Source organism: Protopterus annectens, chromosome 1.part1 (genome assembly GCF_019279795.1).
Source record: "Protopterus annectens isolate FY-2018-M chromosome 1.part1, PAN1.0, whole genome shotgun sequence".
Taxonomy (NCBI): domain Eukaryota; kingdom Metazoa; phylum Chordata; order Ceratodontiformes; family Protopteridae; genus Protopterus; species Protopterus annectens.
This window is the reverse complement of record NC_056726.1, coordinates 541,870,596-541,890,183: the sequence shown is the minus strand read 5'-3', so window position 1 is coordinate 541,890,183 and position 19,588 is coordinate 541,870,596. Positions and strand designations below refer to the sequence as shown.

The window sequence follows — 19,588 nt, the reverse complement described above, 5'->3', positions numbered from 1 at the left end:
ATACCCTCCCTCCCATTTTTCAAAACCACTCTGAAAGACTTGTAGCTAAAATCCATCTCTGTCTATGCAAAACCAGGATAAACCATATCCCTAAATATGAACAAGTACCTTTTCTTTCCTTATATGTCCTTACTCTCTCTTCTTCACTTACTTCCTTACTGCTATCTAATTATCTTCTCTAGCTTTTTTTGTAAATACACCGTAAGCCTATTTTCCCTCACTTCATATTACAGTTCCTGTTTGTATTAGACTAACTTACCTTTAATTTCTGTACAGACTGTCTAAAATTTCTCTAAATATTAAACGATTGTCATATACTTTGTATTGATTCTTAACCGATGTTTTTATATTATGTCTAATTTGTTGTACTTATTTAAACTGCAGATGTTTATTTTATTTTTGAAGCTTGTAAAAATTATTGTGCTTAAAATGTTTTGTAATAATTTGGAGCTTTTCTCCCTGAGCCTCCACTGAAAACGGGCTTCTACTCAGTCGGTCTTTCACGGTAATCAAACGTCAGTAGATAAATAAAATAAATAAATGTAGAAGTACTGCTTGATTTGTATAACCCCACCATATTAAGTGCTTTCCTTCCTTGTGTCTGCTGATCATTGGCTTTTCCAGCCCAGGTGAGAATGTTACTGTGGCAGCTGTTAGGGTTTTCTTGTTGTCCCTAACCCCAGTCCCTAGTGGCATCGTTGTGTGTACAGGAGTCTCACAGTGCTGGATTTCAGACTGCTTGCTGCTGTGCATGCATGTATTCCACAACTACAGCACATTCTATAGGTGGTGATTGCACACTCTTGCAGCAGTTGAAGCTTGCTATCACAACTAATGTGAGTCTGGTTCCACTGGATTGCAGTCAGGGCTTCATTCCTGTGTGCCATTGGGCTCAGTGTTGCCTAACTTCATCAAGAGAAGTATGTCTAGAACTTCCCTTGGCTGTAGGATATTGACATAAAGAAGTACTGTACTGGACATTAACTTTTAATTAGCAAAATCCTGAAATGGGCTGCATGATTTCTCAGCAACACATTCAAAGTGAGTGAATGCTTTGAAAACCAAGGCAATGAAAAGGAAACCTCGTTCTCCAGGCTTTGAACTGAGACTGAAGTCAAGGGTCTGAAACAAGAGTTATAGATCTGCATTCGGTACTATAAAATGATCTCTTGGAGGTCACTTAAGTAAAGATGGTTCACTTGTACCTTGACCACAGTCTCTGGCATGACTTACAACACACTCAGGAGGCTACTGGAGTGGACCTTCTTCAGAGATGCAACCTAGGGTGCTAATTCCTTGAGTCTCAATGCCCTATTGTAGGTAGGTACCTCATGGATTTGAATAGTGTACTACAGTAGCTCTTGAAGGAATTTTTTTGAACTAGATGTAGGGTTGTTTTTATCCAGTAAAAGGTGATGTCAGTGGTAAGCTGTATGAGAAAACCCATCCTGGAAACCCCTGAGGGAGGAGTCATTAGAAGTCCGTCATTCTGGTAGGTGAATACCAGCAAGACAGCAGGTTCTGTTCTACCATGGCTGGCTGATGCCAGCACCATAGTAGTTGTAGGAAATACAAACAGTAACACTGCACTGAAAAGAGCTGACTACCCAAGATAAACTGAAGAAACCTCTTTTACAGTTCCCAGATACTATTATGCTGTTTTTCTTTCATTGCATGTATTGATGTTAGCCAGAATCTGTCTTGAAGCAGTGGCGTCAGCATTCACTCCATTACCATACACATTTTATATGAGTAATGTGAATAGTGTTGTCATCTGACAGCAAGACGTTCCCTGGTTTGATTCTTGTTTGGTGTGGCTTCTTTGCAGAGTCTACAAGTCTCCCTGTGTTTGTGTGGGTTTCCTCCAGGTGCTCCGGTTTTCTCCCACATTTCAAAGACATGCAGTAGGTGGACTAGATACTCTAAACTGGCCATAGGGGTGTGTGTGCATGCAGTAGTTTGTGGTGTGGAAAAGCTACTGTGGCAGGACTAGCCACTTGGTGGTATAAACCTTGGCTCTAGATGATTGTCACTGTTGAAGTGATACCCCTACCCCATGTGCAAAAATGGGAAAAAGGGGTTGTGAGTGGATGGATGGATGAATGTGAAGACTGAAGTCTTTCAGGCTTATGCTTATTTCTTTTACTTATCCCTGAACTCTTGCAGAATCAGGAAAAGACTGCAGCTGAACAAGCCACACTCCCTCTTCCCCACTCAGAACCATCTCCGCAGTTACCTTGTGTAGAAGGGACTGAGACTGTCACTAAGTTTCCTGAGATCTTTTGATGTTTCAGAGAAGAATGAAATGTGGGAAATCAAAACACCTTTAGGCTTGTAACCTTCTGTATGATGTTAAAGGCACTCTTGTCCCAAGTACTGACTACTCAAGCTAGAATGAACCTGGAATATCGAGTCTCCATAGACCTTGGAAAGTGATTAGGTTTGCTGCTGTGATGGCTAGGATGGAGACTTCATACAGGTGGTTAGATGACTCTCTAAAGGATGGTCTGACTTTCAGCTGGCTTTGTGTCATTCTTAAAAGCTTAAAATGAGGAGGGCTGTACATAGCTTCCACCCTAAGGATGACCTTACCTCATTCCTGAGGATCTTTGACAGTGTCTTGAAAGACTGCCAGAGACACTATCTCGTGATAACACTCAGTGGTCCAGTAATGCGTATCATGAAAGGAAGACACTTAGAGCCTGTCAGCACTGTGGAGGAAGTTGAGCACAGAAACTTTAATATCCAGGGCTCCATTTTTTTGCAGGAAACCTACATTGGAGAAGGTTTTTAAAACCTTCTGATGATCTCCTTCGTGTCTGAGCCAGGAAGGATAATAGCTTATTGCCCTGCTTAACTAGAACAGTCTGAAAATGAGCTTCTTGAGGCAGTTTAGTTAAGAGAGCCAGCTCACCAGAGTTCTCCGTGCTTTGAACTGTGTTGATCAGAACAGTGATTACTTATTGTGCTTTCAGACTCTTTTCTGGTAAGTGACAATACAGATTTTTTCCCCTTTTTGTCCACACTGTTAAAACTACATCATAGTACGTACCATAAGTTTTAGTCAATAACAACAGACTATAGTGCTATGGCCACATGTGCAGGAAAGCAGAAGACAATATGGTGAAGAAGATTTGGGCGAGACAAGAAGAAAGCAAAAAGGAAATTAGGACATCCAGTAAAGAAATGGGATGGACTGCATGAGAGAAAACCTGCTCCACTCAGGTATGACCATCAAAGAAGGTGGGACAATGGAATTGTACTGAATCGAGAAAGATGGCAACAGTTGATACTACAACCCAATCCCATGGGGAAGGGTGATGATGATGATGATTACATATTTGCATTAGCCTGGTTCTGTGGCATAGGGGATGGATTCTCAGCTGCATCTCTGTCTGGGTTTGGATAGTGCCGTTGGCACTGTAGCAGTCAGGCAGGCAGAATGATGGAGTGTGGCCTGCTCACTTTTCACAAAGAGGGACTGTGTGCACTCAGAGGCATACTGGGCAATGCTGCCTTCCTGGTGGAGATTGAGTATCTCACCACTCATGACCCTAAGGGTGGAGCAGGAATGTATGGAAAGAAAATCTCTTGCAGAAGTGACAGGATGTCCCCTGCCATCATCTCACTACACACCATTCTCCCCCTATGCTTCCTGCGTGCGTACAATGGTGATGGGGAAACTAAAAAAATATTTGTCCTGTTTCACTTGAACTTGCTGCAAAGGCGACTTTTCAAGGTGTTGTGTTAATGTCTTCATACTGTTAGGACTTCTTGCTGCATCTGATCATTTCTGCAAAGCATGCAATGTCCCAGACACAGTAACAGATTTTCAGGTATTAGCAGCTGCAGTGAATTGTTTTAAATGCTTCTTTACTGCACCATTCTCTTGAGACTGCTGTAATGCTACTATATACTGCTGTCTTATCTATTCTGTTTCATTGGCCTCAAGTTTTCATGTTTGGTAGTAGACCATTCTCCACAATTTTCCAGAAGAAACCCTGGCTTCCTTAGACATTTGAAGCCAGCTATTTTGAATGTGTACACCCACCTTGCACGAGTTTAGACTGTGAGTGAAATACCCACAGTGGTGGCCCTTAAATTAATTGCCTGCATGCTTGCACTGTCAGTGATATGCTTTCTGGCCTTCCAATGTGCTTTACCAGAGAGTTCGGTCCTTGTTCCCATTCTACTTCAATCCTTGCTTCTTTCTGTCATTGGGAGGTAGGAAAGCTGATGTTGGTGCTCTTTTCCCATCTGCATGTCAGCATCTCCAGTTCCAAACTAGCTAATCAAACATGCTCATTACTACTGCAGTTAGAGATAAAACCTTATTGCCACTGGCACTGGTACATTTTCTTCCATGAAAAGGCAGGCCAACCTACAGTTTTTCACTTCCTACTCTCTTCCTCCTGGCACCAGGGCTACAAGTTAACCCTCTTTCACCAGTAGCATGGTCAGAAGCTGTACCCCTGCCATTAATTATCAGGTCAATCCTTCTTAATAGTTCTGTAAGGTGCTTACCAGAATAGTAATTGTTCAGGGTGTAGCCATTGTGGCGGTGTGCTTTTCCACCATTCTTCATCTGGAATTGCATTACATCTTTGAAAACATGAAGGGCTGTACTACTAGTAAATTTCATTGAAATGTATTAATAGTGCAAGTTGTGCTTCCTTCCTTCCTTTGAGATTGGCTGCTTGATGTGAAGGTGGTGACGTGTTGCTGACATTTACTATGTGGTCATTTTCAGCTGGGTGACTCTGAAGTGTGTGTCTGAAACAGTCCTAACACCTGCCCTGACATGGTCACCATTTGCAAATACAAAATTTCAACTTGTATGTTAAGACTATTGTTTACTTTGTCTCAGCAAAGCATTGTAGACTGTACCACTAAAGCTAAATTTATTCCAAAGCATTTGAAAGAAGAAGCCTTTATTCCTTCTAAATATTATGTGGAGAATGTTTATTGTTTACAGGGGTGAATTAATATGCAGTTTCTCTTTAACTTTTGGTCTGCCAGCAGTGTTATCCTGCAAGTCCATGATTTTGCGGACGAGTTTCCATGAGTCTGATGAAATTGTGCATTCCATCCTAGTTGACTAATGCTAAATTGCTTTTATTTTTCATCCTACTACTACTAGTCAGCTTTTATGAAGTTATTTCTTTGTAAGTACTTAAATTATTTTCCATTAGCTGTTTAATATCATTTTACTCATTGTTCTACATCCCCACAGTTAAGAAGGCACGGATCCTGAGCCCTGAAGGTCTTGCACTGGGAACATTGATTGCCACCTCGAAGAAGAAGAAACGTGATATGATTGATGACTCCTTTAACAGGTGTGTAAAGTCAGGGTAGATTTTATTTATAATATAAGCAGTCTTTTCCTGGGTTCGTAAACCATTGAACAGCTCATAATATGTAAGCAGACACATATCTGTACACATTATGAAACAGACATTGTCGAGAAAAAGACTTTAAAATGTATGCATATTTTGTTTTGCATTGTAGCTATCAACCACATCAGTTTAGTCTTCTTACTAATTATCCCTAGCATAAGACATCTTTTTCGGCTGTTACTTAAAGGTATACGTAATTTAGCAGAGTTGACTCGTGCATTAATCTGTTCAGGATCAGCACCTGGATTAGCACAGAGGCCATACTGTGCTATTTGTGCTTTAGTCACACGATAATGTATCGGCTGTTACTTAAAGCTATACATAATTTAGCAGAGTTGACTCGTGCATTAATCTGTTCAGGATCAGCATTTGGATTAGCACAGAGACCATACTGTGCTATTTGTGCTTTAGTCACACGATAATGTATCCCTGGCTATTTGGGAATGACTCGATTTTTCTGCAAAGATTTGTCTGCTACTCTGTTTGTGATTATGATGGGGGAGGGTATCACAAATGTAATATCATTCGGTAGTCAGTAAACTGTCTCAGTTTAATTGGCAGCAGTGTTTTGCATTTGCTTTCAAGGGAAAATAGTCTTTTAAGAGTGAGTCTGTCCTTTCCTTGCCCTTTTCTTAGACTTTTTAATCAACCCCCCCCCCCCCCTCCCAGGTAGGACCAAACTTGATGGCTTATTTACCTGTTCCCAATCAGCCCATTCATTCTGAGAGAGCAGGAGCTGAGCATCCCTGGACTAGTCAGGGGGCCTACAGCCCAATCATTTCTTTACAGGAATCCATGTAGGCTCATCTGCTTCACAGTGAATACCTAGTGCTACCATTAGGTGTCAACCATGGGGTTAAGCCAGAGCTGCCTCCCTCATCCAAGATGGGCAGGTTTAACAATGACCGCTAACTGACAGCCTCCCGGCCAGCTCCTAGGCAGCTATTTGAATTTGGATCACCTGAGACATCGTCAGGATGTTATCCATCTACCCCACAAAGCTGGCTTCTTTTTCCATAAACTGTTTCCATGCAGCCAGTCTCATGTTTGAACTTGCAGTTAACCCCTCTAGGAATTTAGTGTATCCCCTTACAGTTCATAATAGATGCTTTATTTGTCAATTTTGTAGAGTATACCAGAGAAAATACCATTTCAGTAATTCCATTAGAATTTCTAGTTGGAAGAAAGTCGGTGTAACAAGTGCATTTTCCTCCGTATTTATATTCTCGCTTCTTTGATAAAAAGACTTAGCAGACTGTATGTGTTGTACTAGTGTACAGACAGTGGAAGCCATTGTGATGCCAACAGTAATACTTGTGGGATGTCCAGTAGCTATTTTCATAGGTTCCCTGGTACTTGCTAGGGTATTGAGACTTGAGGATCTTTAGATGCCTAGCCCCTGCATTCCCATGAAATGCTTAGCTCTTGTAATTTAAGTACAAATAACCCAGAGCTGACGGACCGTTTACATGTTACCTCTGTCCATAAGGGACAAGGGTGATAAACCAGGGGTTAAATTGCAGTTTCTCATCCATTTGCCCAGATTACGTTTGAACAGAGAAGGGGAAGTACTTTGCTTTATGTGGATAGGAAGACTATTCCAAAGAAGTGTTATTCTCGGTGATACGTGTCTATCCCTCCAACATGGTCAATTTAAGCTGTAGAAGAGATTGAGCTGTCTTGAGGGAGTGTTTATACTACTATTGGACTTGCGGATGTGCAGCAGATTTGTGAAGACTGAGTCTCTCTGCAAGAAAACAATAGCTCCTCAGCCTGGATGATATTGAGAAGAGAAACAGTAGATGTAGATGTCCTTCCATTTCACTGTTGCCGTATTCCTTACAATTGGGATCCCCTGCCAAGGGAGGTCTGACTTCTGGCCAGTGTACCAAAGCTTTTAGGTTTCTAAGGGTACACCGTACATCACAAGTATGCACCCCATGTACAGCGTAGGAAAAAAAGGTGACTTTTGGATGTACCATCCTCAGAACTTCTTTGCCACCAGTCCAAGTGCCATCTTTATCAGTCTGAATGCTCATTTTATTTGCTTGTTCACCAATCCATTTTTCAATTAAGTGCCCCTTTGGGGGTTTTGCTCTTATCTTTTTCCTTTTGTTTGTGGCTTGTTGAGTTCATGTCATCCAGAAAGGGTAAATACCAGTGTGGGAGACAGATTTCCCATAAAGATCATCACAAACAGTGTTTGTTTTTCCTCTGTGCTTCCCACAGCCATATGTCCTGTTCTATTTCTCAAGCTTTCATCCAGAAGACTCTCCATAGTCAGCTGTCCTCTTTGGCCTTAAATTTAGAGAACTAACGTCTTATTTTTATCAAAAGGCTTTATGGAAAGACTCTCCTGCTCTGAGGGTCAGCCTTCCGTGAAAAAAAAAAGACCAAAAAAGCTAGGTCTGATTCTTAGGCTTTTCTGCCTCTGCCAGGCGTTTGTCGAGACTAGTGGAAGCCAGGCTCCTTCATTGTATTCTTCTCCGACAACCGCTTCAGAGGCCAGCATGGACCTGACATCATGCACATCCCTGGAGGCTTTGCAGTCATCCATTTCAGATGTTCAGGAGGAACTGTGGCTGATTATTACCAAAGGGCCTAGGGATGTTCTTCAGATTTTGGTTGAGGAGGAAGCTCGGCTACTACTGTAAAGTGCTGTATGGGGCCTGAACCTTCCATGTTTCATAAGCTGGGTATCCTTTTAAAGAAAAAAACAAAACATAAAGCATGATGTTCTGTAGTCCTATCTCGCCTTCATTCTTACATATGGGTTCGGAGCCGATCCTCGGCTCCGACTTAGCCGATTACAAAGCTAGAAGTCTCTCAGTTGGCTCGTGGCAAGGTAGGTATCCCATAGTGCACTAGTAAGAATCCCCAGATCTCGTTTGCTGCATCTACGAGTTCAGAAGTGCTTCTTTCCTGGCCGTGGCTAAGTTGGGTATTTTCATTACTATTCTTATTGATATTTTTGCATATTATATAGCTTAGTTTACGTAGTTTAAGTAATAGGTATTATTAGGTAGTAAATAGAAGTGTGTTTTTGCTATTTTCTGTAGTTATTGCTGAGAACTTGTTGGCCGTTTCTAGGCCCGTTTTGTTCTCCGACTGGTGTCCCTTCTGTGCTAGTTTTTTGAGCTAGAATAGCTTGTGTGTGCAGTGTGGTTTACTATTCTCATTGGCTACATTTTAGCCTGTTGTTTAAAATGTACAGTTTGTGATGTCCTTGTTGCCTAGCTTTCCTGTTTCTGTGACAGCTAAGTCCGTTTAAGTTAGAGGACCTTGGTCCACTTATTATTCTTTTTTGGTGTTGTTCCTCATCAGGGCTAGGCCCGTTTAAGTTAGAGGACCTAGTCCTCTGTTTTTTGCTCGTCTGTGTGCGTGTTTATCTTTAGCAGGGCTAGGCCCATTTAAATTAGAGGACCTAGTCTTCAGTTGTGTTTCTTGTGTGCTGTGTTTCTTGCAGGGCGAGGCCCATTTAAGTTAGAGGACCTTGTCCTCTCTTCTGTCTTTGATAGTGTTCAGTTAGTAGTAAACATGTCTAAGGAGTCTAAGGACCACAAACCTTCGGGTTTCAAAAAGTGCCCCCAAAAAATGTCTATAACTGACAGGCATAGTAACTGTGTTTACTGCCTCGGCGCCATTCATCTGCAGGAAACTTGTTCTTTCTGTCACTCGTTCATCTCTCGAGTTCTCCAAGAAAGCAAGAGCAAGCTAATCCTGAAAGGTCTCCTTAAGCCTTCCTTTGAGGAGGATTTAACCAGCTCATCATCCTCACACTCCAAATCTCCTTCTTCAAAGAAAGAGAAGGACAAGTCGGCCAAGAGACACACTCCTGCACCGACTATTTTGTCTGGACCTCCTCAAAAAGTTTTGATATTAGACAAGCCTTCTACCTCTTCGGCTCCACTGTCCTTCGAGCCGGTCGAGGTTATCGATATTGACACTGCAGTGTCTGTTCCATGTTTTTCGGAGACGACCACTGAGAAATTACTTCAGAGCCGGTCCAGAGAGTTATTGCCGGTCTCCCCAATTTTACGATCTTCCATATTGCAGAGATCTAGGTCGCCTACCCTGTCATCGAGATCCTCCAAGAGCCTTTTTGAAGAGGATGTAGAGAGAGTAGTGCTCAGACTCTTGAAGTTGTCTGCCTTACCAAAATTGTTGCTGGCTCTGACCCAGTTGGTTCCGGAGCCATCTAAGACCATTCCCCCTGTTGCTGTTCCTCCTCCGGGCCATGTTGGTCCTTCGGAGCCAGAGCTTTCGGTGCCACTTGTGGGGGACCCTCAGTCCCAGCACTCCTTGTGTCTGTCTCGGAGCTGAGTTCTTCTCCAACACCTTCGGCACCGTCCTTGGTGTGTAGGAGCCGAAGCTCACCAGTCAGCCCCAACAGGGACGATTGGACCCAAACTTCTTTGGTTCTGAGCCTATCTCTCAGTGCATCAACTAGGTTGAGCTCAGATCCTACATCCATCTCGGAGCCGATCGCTACTTCCGTTTCCTCGGAACCAGGGCTGTCCTTGGAGCTAGAGAAATCTGCATTTGAAATGATGAGCATGCTGCCCAGGTCATCAGCTCCGCATAAGGGTACCGATGCTCTACCCCCTCAAGCACCAACCTCTGTCTCAGCACTATCTCTTTTGGCAGCAGAGACCTGTAGCCTCAGGAGATCCCCCTTTGGGTGGCCTCCAGTCTTCTGAGACCTCCCCAGAATACCCTTCTGAGAAGCCGCCTCGGAAGAGGACTTGCAGGAGGAAGCATGTAGACTCCCCGGATAAGTCCCTCACCTCAGACACTGACCTCGAGGAGTCAGAAGGGTTCCCTAGGTTGACCTCTGATATCTCCTTTGTAGATCTCCTAGAGATCATGAAGCAGAGAGGTGGCTGGCCACTGTCACCCCTTCTGATGAGGAGTCAGTGTACCTGAAGGCTTTCGGTTCTCAACCTTCAGCCTCTTGGGTGTCTCCACCTTTTGATGGGTGTCTCCTGGACCTAGTTATTCGAAAGGTGTGGGAAACTCCTGAAGCCGTGGAACAAGTCCCCAGAAGGCCCAACAAATTTCTCTTGGCCCTCAAAGAGAAAGAGTTCTTGACCAAAGGTGTGCCTGTAGATGCCATGGTGGTGGCGGTGGTGGCAGCCACAAAGAAGGAACTAGTGGAGACTTCATCTGTCCATCCACCGAACAAGGAGTCTTGAATGATGGATAGATACGGGAAGCGTATCTTCTCTTCAGCGACTTTCACTCTGAGATGGCTGAATTACCCTACCTATTTTACTAGGCTTCAAAGATATCTCCTAAAAGAACTAGGAGATACTCTACAAGGTACATCAACTGAAGGAGTCCCTGAGAAAGTTACTGCTCAGGTGTCCACATTAAACTCCATTGTTAACTCCTCCATGAGGCTGATATCCTATGCAGCAGATGGAGCGAGTAGGGCAGCGGGTTCAGGAGTTTCCCTTAGGAGACACTCCTGGATGCGTTTATGTAACTTTGCGGAGCCCTTCAAATCTACTTTTACCAACACCCCCTTTGACGGTTCCTCTGTGTTTGGACCAAAGGTAATAGATACACTCACCAGGTGTGAGCAGGAAGGGAAAACTCTCTCTGCTGTGGGAGTACATTTTTCCGTCCCTTCTAGACCATACCCCAAGGGTCAGAGAGGCAGGAAAATGTGGTTCAAGAAATCCCAGAGATTTTTCCTGGACGCACAGGGTGATTCCTCACAGGAGGAGCTAATGGTAGACTTCGCCCTAGAGGCGGGTCCGCAAAACCAGGGTGGCCACGATGACTTTTGCGGTTGTCCCTTATCAGTGCTCCTGAAGTGGGGCCCAAGTGTGCTTCTCTGGAGCCTGTTCTGGGGTCGCTTATCTTTGTATCCAGAAGCCTGGCTCAAGATCACCCAAGACAAGTGGGTACAAAGAATAATCACCAAAGGATACTCCATACCCTTCTTTCTCCCACCTCATACCACCAGAAGAAGATCCCAGATGTTCCATCCAATCACAGGGATCAAGCAACCATAGAAATTCAAAAGTTGCTTACAAAGAGTCATCCAAACCATCCCTGCAGACCAGATAGGATTCGGAACTTACTCCAGATTCTTTTTAGTGCCAAAACGAACAGGGGACTGGAGGCCCATTTTGGACCTCAGCAAATTAAACAAATCAGTAAAGAAGTCCAGGTTCTGAATGGTAACTCTGCAGTCGATACTCCCTCTGTTAGGGAAAGACAATTGGATGTGCTTCATAGACCTTCAAGATGCGTACTACCACATCAAAATGTACAGCACATCGAGGAGTCATTTATGCTTCCAGCTGGGAGCCAGTCTTTACAAATTTCTTGCTCTGCCCTTTGGTCTCACCACAGCCCCCAGGGTGTTCACCAAATGCATGGCGGTAGTGACAGCTCACTTGAGACGTCTTTAATTCCAAGTGTTTCCATACCTGGACAACTGGCTCCTGACCACCACCACCAGGCATCTACTACAAGCCAGGGATTCAACCATTCAGCTCTGCACCCAGCTAAGAATTACAATAAATTGGGAAAGGTCTGCCTTGTCGCCCTCTCAATATGTGACTTTTATAGGCGCAGAAATACACAGTCGCCATGATGGCTCGTCTTCCCGCAGACAGAATTCAAAATCTCAGACAACAGATATACATCATACTTCCTCAACAAAGAGTCAAAACCAAGACAGTACTGAAACTTTTAGGGACCATGGCTTCTACCATAATTTTAGTTCCACTAGCCAGACTACATATGTGAATCCTTCAATGGCTACTCTTTTCTCAGTGGGCTATCCAACAGCTACCTTTGTCTCACCATATTCTGATAATGGAATCTTGCAAAAAGGACCTTCGTTGGTGGATTCAGCCCAATCACCTAACAACAGGAACACCTTTCCTTCCTTGCCAACCCGTTGCTACTGTGACCACGGATGCCTCCCAGATGGGGTGGGGGCATTATCTAGGCAAGACTGTCTAAGGCACATGGCAAGATCACAAGGCTCACCTGCATATCAATGTCCTAGAGATGAGAGTAGTGCTACTAGCGTTGCAAGCACTTCACGACTTTCTTCCTCTAGGGACGATAGCAATCCAGTCGGACAATATGTCAGTGGTATGGTATTTAAACAAACAAGGAAGAACCAGATCTTACCCCCTATGTCGACAGACTCTTCGTGTTTAGTAGTGGGCGATATCTTCCCAGTGCTTTCTAGTAGCAACCCATATCCCGGGGACAACCAATGTGATAGCCGACAAGCTCAGCAGTGCAATCTTGATGCCTCACGAGTTGTCTCTGAATCAGAAAGTCGCGGAGCAGATTTTCCGCAAATGGGGACAGCCTTGCTGCGATCTGTTTGCCAGTCCAATCAATGCCAAATGCAGCAGCTACTTCTCCCGTATCCCCCCTCTGGGGGAGACACCCAGAGACGCACTTGTTCACAATTGGCCTCCGGGACTTCTTTATGCATTTTCCCCCTTTCCACTCATATCGAAAGTGATTCAGAAAGCAAAGTCCTTGGGAAGCAGAATGATTCTGATAACTCCTTACTGGCCTCATCTTTGATGGCGCATGGACTCTGGACCCAGTTCCAGACCTCTTGACACACACGTCAGGCTCCCTCCACACCCTCAGCTTGACAGCGTGGCTGCTCCACTTCCTTCCCTAGTCAGGCTTCATGATTTTTCACTTGCGGTTACCCATATCCTCACGTCTTCCCACAAACCTTCCACGAGGAAATTGTACACTAGCAAATGGAAAAGATTTTCTATGTGGGCAATAGAGAAAAATGTAGATCCTTATACAGCATCCATTCCCTTGGTGGTAGAATTCCTAACTGAGCTTTTTCATCAGGGATCAGCTGCTACTACAATCAAAGTTCAACTGGCAGCGATATCCAATTTTCATTTGGGACAACATGAGCCTAATCTTATGGCTCACAGATTGTGTAAGACTTTCCTTAAAGGCACTACCTTGCTAAGACCTCCTGTTCAGGAACCTTTTTCTCCTTGGGATCTAAATTTCGTTCTGTCCAAACTTACTTCCCCGCCTTTTGAACCTGCACATTCTTGTGAATTGAAGTTCATGTATTGGAAGATCACTTTTCTAGTAGCTATTACAAACGCCAGAAGAGTGTCAGAGTTACAAGCACCGTCAGTCAAACCTCCTTACTTGATTTTTCAGAGAGACAGTTTCCCTTCGTACAAACCCGTCTTTCATCCCCAAGGTTTGCTCTCAGTCTAATTTGAATCAAACTATCGAACTGCCAGTATTTTTTCCTAATCATTCAAACAGTGCAGAATATAAATTTCATCAACTTGATGTTTACAGACAGTTAAGGTTCTATCTTCTTAGAACTAAGGAACTTTGAAAATCAGACCAATTGTCCATATCCTTTTCTGAGACTAGGATGGGTATACCAGTGTCTAAGATAACTATATCAAATTGGATCTCAAACTGTATCTCTTTTATTTACTCTTCCAATGGCAAACAACTTCCTTTTAAAATTAAGGCTCATTCAACCAGATCCTTATCCACATCTGGTGCTTTTCAAGCCAGAGTTCCAGTTGACAGTATTTGTGCAGCAGCAACTTGGGCTACCCCTCATACTTGTATTAGTCATTACAAATTGGATTTGACCTCAAAAGGTAGAGCCTCCTTTGTTTCCACAGTTCTTAGGAGTATATTCCCATGAGCCACCCGAGAAAAAGGTGCTAGGGACGCTGTCCCATATGTAAGAATGAAGGCAAGATAGGACTACAGAACATAAAGAAGTTATGTATTCACCATAACGTTCCATGTTTGTAGTCCATCATCCTTCATTCTTATGAACCCACCCACCTAACCCCCATCCATGTATTCCTGGAGGATCTGGAGACAAGATAGTATTACTTCTTTGTAGGATGGAGACCTTTCATCTTGTGGTTCCTTGTGGAAAACTTGTCCATCAATTTTATAGTCAGCAGCAAACAAGATCTGGGAATTCTTACTAGTGCACTATGGGATACCTACCTTGCCACGAGCCAACTGAGAGACTTTGAGCTTTGTAATCGGCAGAGTCGGAGCCGAAGATTGGCTCCGAACCCATATGCAAGAATGAAGGGCGAGATGGACTACAAACATGGAAAACGTTATGGTGAGTACATAACTTATTTTTTCTACTGTTCCTAAGGACCCTCAGAGTGACTGGCAGAATTTCACTCAGGGTTTGTTCAGTGCCGTTATGACCTTGAGTTTCTGTTCCAGCTCTCTTTGGTTATCTACTCCTCTTAAGAGACCCAGGGAACAGATTCCTCTGAGGGAGGAGGGGGGTTTGGATGAGCAATCCCTTGCTTACTCTTCCCAGGTTCCTTCTCCATTAGACTATGGTTCTGAGGAGGAGGAGCCCACTAGTCCTGACACTCATTTTGAGGAGATTTCCTTTGAGTGCACAATTTCTAGAATGATGGGATTTGTTTTTTTTAATGGAATTGTGCCCAGGTTTCTGTGGTTCAGAAAAAGGTATTATGAGCTTCTGCAAATGGATTCTCTGAGACCTTCTGTCTTTCCGACTGTCTTGGCTGCCTTGTTTGGATGCCTTTTCTACTGCGTTGTAATCTCCTGATTCCCAGCCCCCTGCCCTCAAGAAACCTTGTTAGGTTTTATAAGGTATCTGATGATTGCAAATTTCTGTATAGGTTTGTATAGGTGCCCTCTGCTGACCCTTCTGTGATGTCTTTGGCATCTGACAAGCCATCTAATTACTGCCTTTGACAAAGTTGCTTCCTTCTAATAAGGACAGCAGGGCTATGGAAAGGCTGGGTAACAAGGTTTATATCTCAGTTACCCTTGCTTTCTGGGGTGTCAGTTGTCAGGCCCATATGACTTTGGTATATTTTGGCTCTTCTTTCTCAGGCTTGTCATGTTATTTCTGACCTTTCTGATTCTGAGGGAAACACTTCTGCCCTCTCCTTGTTAGGAACTCCCTCTCAGTGGCTCACCATTCTATTAAATGCAGCTATGATGCAGCAAATGCTTCTTCTAGGGCTGCTGCTTTTGGTTCTGTGATGAGGAGATACTTCTGGCTTAGCCTTCAACCTCTGCCTGATGATAGTAAGGCAAAGTTAATGGATGCTGCTCCTGTGGACAGCAATCATTTGTTTGGGGCTTTCGCTGCTGATTTAAGTCTCTACAGGATAAGGCCTTACAGTTGCTAAAACATTTTTATTTCTCCTGTGCATAAATTCCTAAGGAATTACCCTAATAAGCCAGGTTTTGTTCATAGGCAGTCTCACCTCCCCTTCCCAAATGTAAAAAGGGTGGAAAATGGACTCTTCCTGCTAAAGCTACCTACAGTACTTCTACACAGAAATCTTTTCCTGAAAAACTAGGTACAGTCTGACTATTCTGTATTTTTCAGCCACATTCCTGTTTGCCTCTCTCTTCCTATTTAGATAAAGACTGCTTAAGATTCCTGTTTTTTTTTCGTCATTCACCAAGGGTATTACATGATCTGGAAGTCTCTCTTGTGCCAGAGTCCCATGTCCTCTGGTCTGAAAGGGAATGTTTCTTTATGCCTTCCCTCCTCTTTCTCTCATTCCAGACGTCCTGTTCAACATAAAAGAGGATGCTCCCAGAATCTTGCTTGTGACTCCCCTTTGGCCCAGACAGCATTGGTTCCCACATTTTCAGCATTTAGCCAAGGCAATCATCACAAATTACCTCACAGGGTGGATCTGCTCACACGAGACAAGGGATCTCTCATCCATCCCCACCTGTCTACTCTTTAACTGACACTGTGGGTGATAGGATTCTGATTCCATATAGACATCTTTTTTCTGAGGACATGCTTGGGGTCCTGCAGGAGGCCAGGAAACCCACTACTAGAAAATCCTACTTATCCAAATGGAAGAGGTTTTGTGTTTGGTGTCTCTCTCGTAACCTGGATCCTCTTTCTGTGGATGTTCCTTTGGGGTCTCCCTTATTTATGTGAATTGCTCAATGCTGGGTTGGCATATTCATCTATTAAGGCCAACTTGTCAGCTATTTCTGCTTCTCTGCGTGTAGCACCCCCCCATTTAGCTTCTAGATTTGAGGCTAAGCAATTTCTTATAGGCATTCTTCATATTAGACCTTCCAGGAAACCTGTTCCTCCTTTCTGAGACCTTAATTTTGTTTTGGAGAAATTGACTCTAGCTCCCTTTGAGTTTTTGGCTTCAGCTTCAGCTTCCTGCAGCATTGTTTTTGGAAGACTGTTCTTTTGTTGGCCCTTACTTCTGCCAGATGAGTGTCTGATCTTCAAGCCCTTACGATTGTTCCCCCCTTTTTTAGTTTTCCATAAGGACAGGGAATTTCTTAATACTAATCCTTCCTTTATGCCCAAAGTGAATGAGTTGTCTTTTAGTAAGTCTATTCATTTACCCACTTCTTTCCCTTCTGTGTAGTCTGCTAGTGAGAAGTGCATAGACAACTCAGATTTTATTTGGATAAGACCAAAGCTTTTTGCAGATCCGATCAGCTTTTTATTTCTTTTCATCCCAAATCTTTGGGATTGGCTGTTTCCAAGCAAACTGTTTCTTCTTGGATATCTAAAGCCATTTCTTTTTATTATTCTTTTCTTGCCTTCATTCTTCTGTTACGGCTTATTCTTCTAGGGCTGTGTCTTCTTCTGATGCTTTTTTCAAGGATTTAGATACTAACTCTATTATTGAGGCAGCTACCTGTGCATACTTGTAACATGCACTGAGTTGGGCGTGATATCCAGGGCTAGAACTCGTTTTGCCCCCTTCATGGGTTCCTAGAGGGCTCTGCTGGTCCTTCCTCCTCCCTCTCTTTTTTGTGAGCTTTTGTACTCTCCCTATTGTAAGGAATACTGTAACAGTGAAATGGAAGGACATAGCAGAGTTATGTAAAATCTTACCATAAGGGTAGATGTCCTTCTTTTCACTGTTGCAGTGTTCACTCTCTCCCTCCTCCCCCTGGTTCTTTTCCCTTCTGGATGTGCCTGGTACCTCTCTGATTCCTAGACTGGCTTTCCTACTGGACCTCTCTGTTCTGAGGATGGTACATCCAGGTGCCACCTTTTATGCCCTGCACTGTACGCAAGGAGACGTACCACATGCACTTATCAACCTAAAAGCTTTGGTATACTGTCCACATGTCAGATGGCCCTTGGCTGTGGATCACTGTTATGTCTGCCTTATCTGGTTAAGGATGGCCATCTGGAACTTCATCAGTTGTGTCTAGTGATTTGTAACCTTGAAGGGAAGCATGACAGCCATGTAGACTCACCACCAAAAAAAAAAAAGTGTCCAGCGCCTTACTTTCTATGCATTTGGGAGTATACTGGGGGCAGAAACCAGTTTGGACATTTTAGAATGAAGTTTACTCTCAACCTTCAGAAGCCCAGTACTTCACCCTCCAGCAGGGTGACCTTCCTGAATTTACTGTTGGATATCAACCTGTAAAAAACTTTCCTTACACCAGATAACATAGAATGCCATTGTAAATGCTTCCTTCTGTTAGGCAGAAGTGGGCAACCGCCAGTGTGTGTGTGTGTGTTGGTGTTAGTGTGTGTGTGTGTGTTATATGTTCTCAACCATACCGCTCAGGGGTGATCTGTCTCTCGCCTACAAGGCAATCTTGGACCCTGCCCTACTAGAGATTCTCCATATCCGTAAGTCTAACTCATTACGCACTACCCTCTCAAAAGGCCTGAATCTAATATGTGACATTAACAAAACCTGCTGGAGTGACAGGTTTGCCTCCCAGAGGCTGCCCAATCTCTGGAGTAGACTTCCCATACACGCCAAACAGAGCACCTTGCTGATGCTCTTCAAGCGCAGCCTTGATGAGTGGATGGGAAAACACAAATTTGTCCCAGGGGTTCCACCTGTGTCCCTCATTGACAGGGGTGACAGGTGCTGACTGAGGTTTCTTTTGGGAGATAAACTCTTGGCTAGGCTTGTAAGGGCCCCAGGGCCATTATCCAAGTAACCTCCTATGATCCAAACTTATGGTTCCTCATGCCAGATTGCATATGAGGAGGCTTCAGTGGTACCTTTGGCCTATGTTGACAAGCTGTCAGTCACTGACATATCAGATTACCATTTTTCATTGCATTTCCAGGGAGATAGAATGGTGGGCTAAGCAGAGCAGGGTGAACGTGGGACTGTCCTTTCAGGGACTTCACAACCAAATACTTAACAAATACTTCTGACCTGGCCCAGGGGACATTCACTGAAAACCATAAGCTCCAGTGGTGTATAGAATGCAGCATGTAAAATAAACATGTTCTTGTGGAATAATTGTTGGCATTGATTCAGGCTGTAAAAGCATTCATTCAGTTATAGGTTCATAGGTTCATACTAGGCTATCTGCCCTAGGGCATTTATAAGCCTAGCCAGAGTGTGTTCGGCTTTCGCCACCCATTTTAAATTAATTTTGCTATGCCTTTTTTTGAGGTTAGTATACTGTGCCTCTGTCTAACAGTGACACAGAAGTGATAGCTGGGGTAAACCTACGATCTCCCATCCACTCATCAAGATTCCTCTTGAAAAGAGTCAATGTGGGACTCTGCCTAACCTGGACTGGGATTTTATTCCAGAGTGAAGGGAGCCTCTGGGTTATGAATCTGTCCCTCCAGCATGTCCTATTTATTTCAGTGCTGAGGTTCAAGTCTCTCGAGCGCGTAGCTCGATGGGATTTGGATTTTCTGAGGTGCAGCATGTCCATTAATTCCGGGTTGGACATGGCTTTATACGTCAGGCACAGATTGCCTCTAAGCAGGCGGTATGCCACTGAGTAGAGCTGGAACTTCTTTAACCGGGCAGCATATGGCATCTGTTTGAGCCCTTTGATCGTCTTGGTGAGGTACTTTTGGGGTCTTTCCAGTTGCTGCAGGTGTCTGGTAAGGTACATACCAAAAGGGGCATTATACTCAATTATGGGCCTGATGAGGGATGAGTAAAGAGGCACGATGACCTCCCCTGATCTAGATGTGAATCCCTTCATGATTAGGTGGGCTATATAAAATGTTTTTCTAACCACTTTGGCCACGTGGTTGTCAAATGAGAGATTGCTATCAACTTGGGTCCCCAGGTCCCTAATGACTTCTTCTGTACTTAATGGATTACCACCTATGTGGTAATTTGTGGGCACTTTGATTTTGCCAAAGGAGATGACTATACACTTTTTGGCGTTTAGCTTGA

At 43.8% G+C, this 19,588-nt stretch overlaps 1 protein-coding gene across 1 annotated transcript in view; it reads left to right on the top strand.

Moving 5' to 3' along the window:
• Window positions 1-19,588, top strand: part of FTSJ3 (FtsJ RNA 2'-O-methyltransferase 3) — a 1,310,428-nt gene that overhangs the window by 1,159,726 nt on the left and 131,114 nt on the right. Inside the window, exon 18 of the mRNA XM_044076638.1 lies at window positions 5,234-5,336. Within this exon, the coding sequence (XP_043932573.1) occupies window positions 5,234-5,336 (103 nt within the window). The remainder of the gene's footprint in view (window positions 1-5,233; window positions 5,337-19,588) is intronic.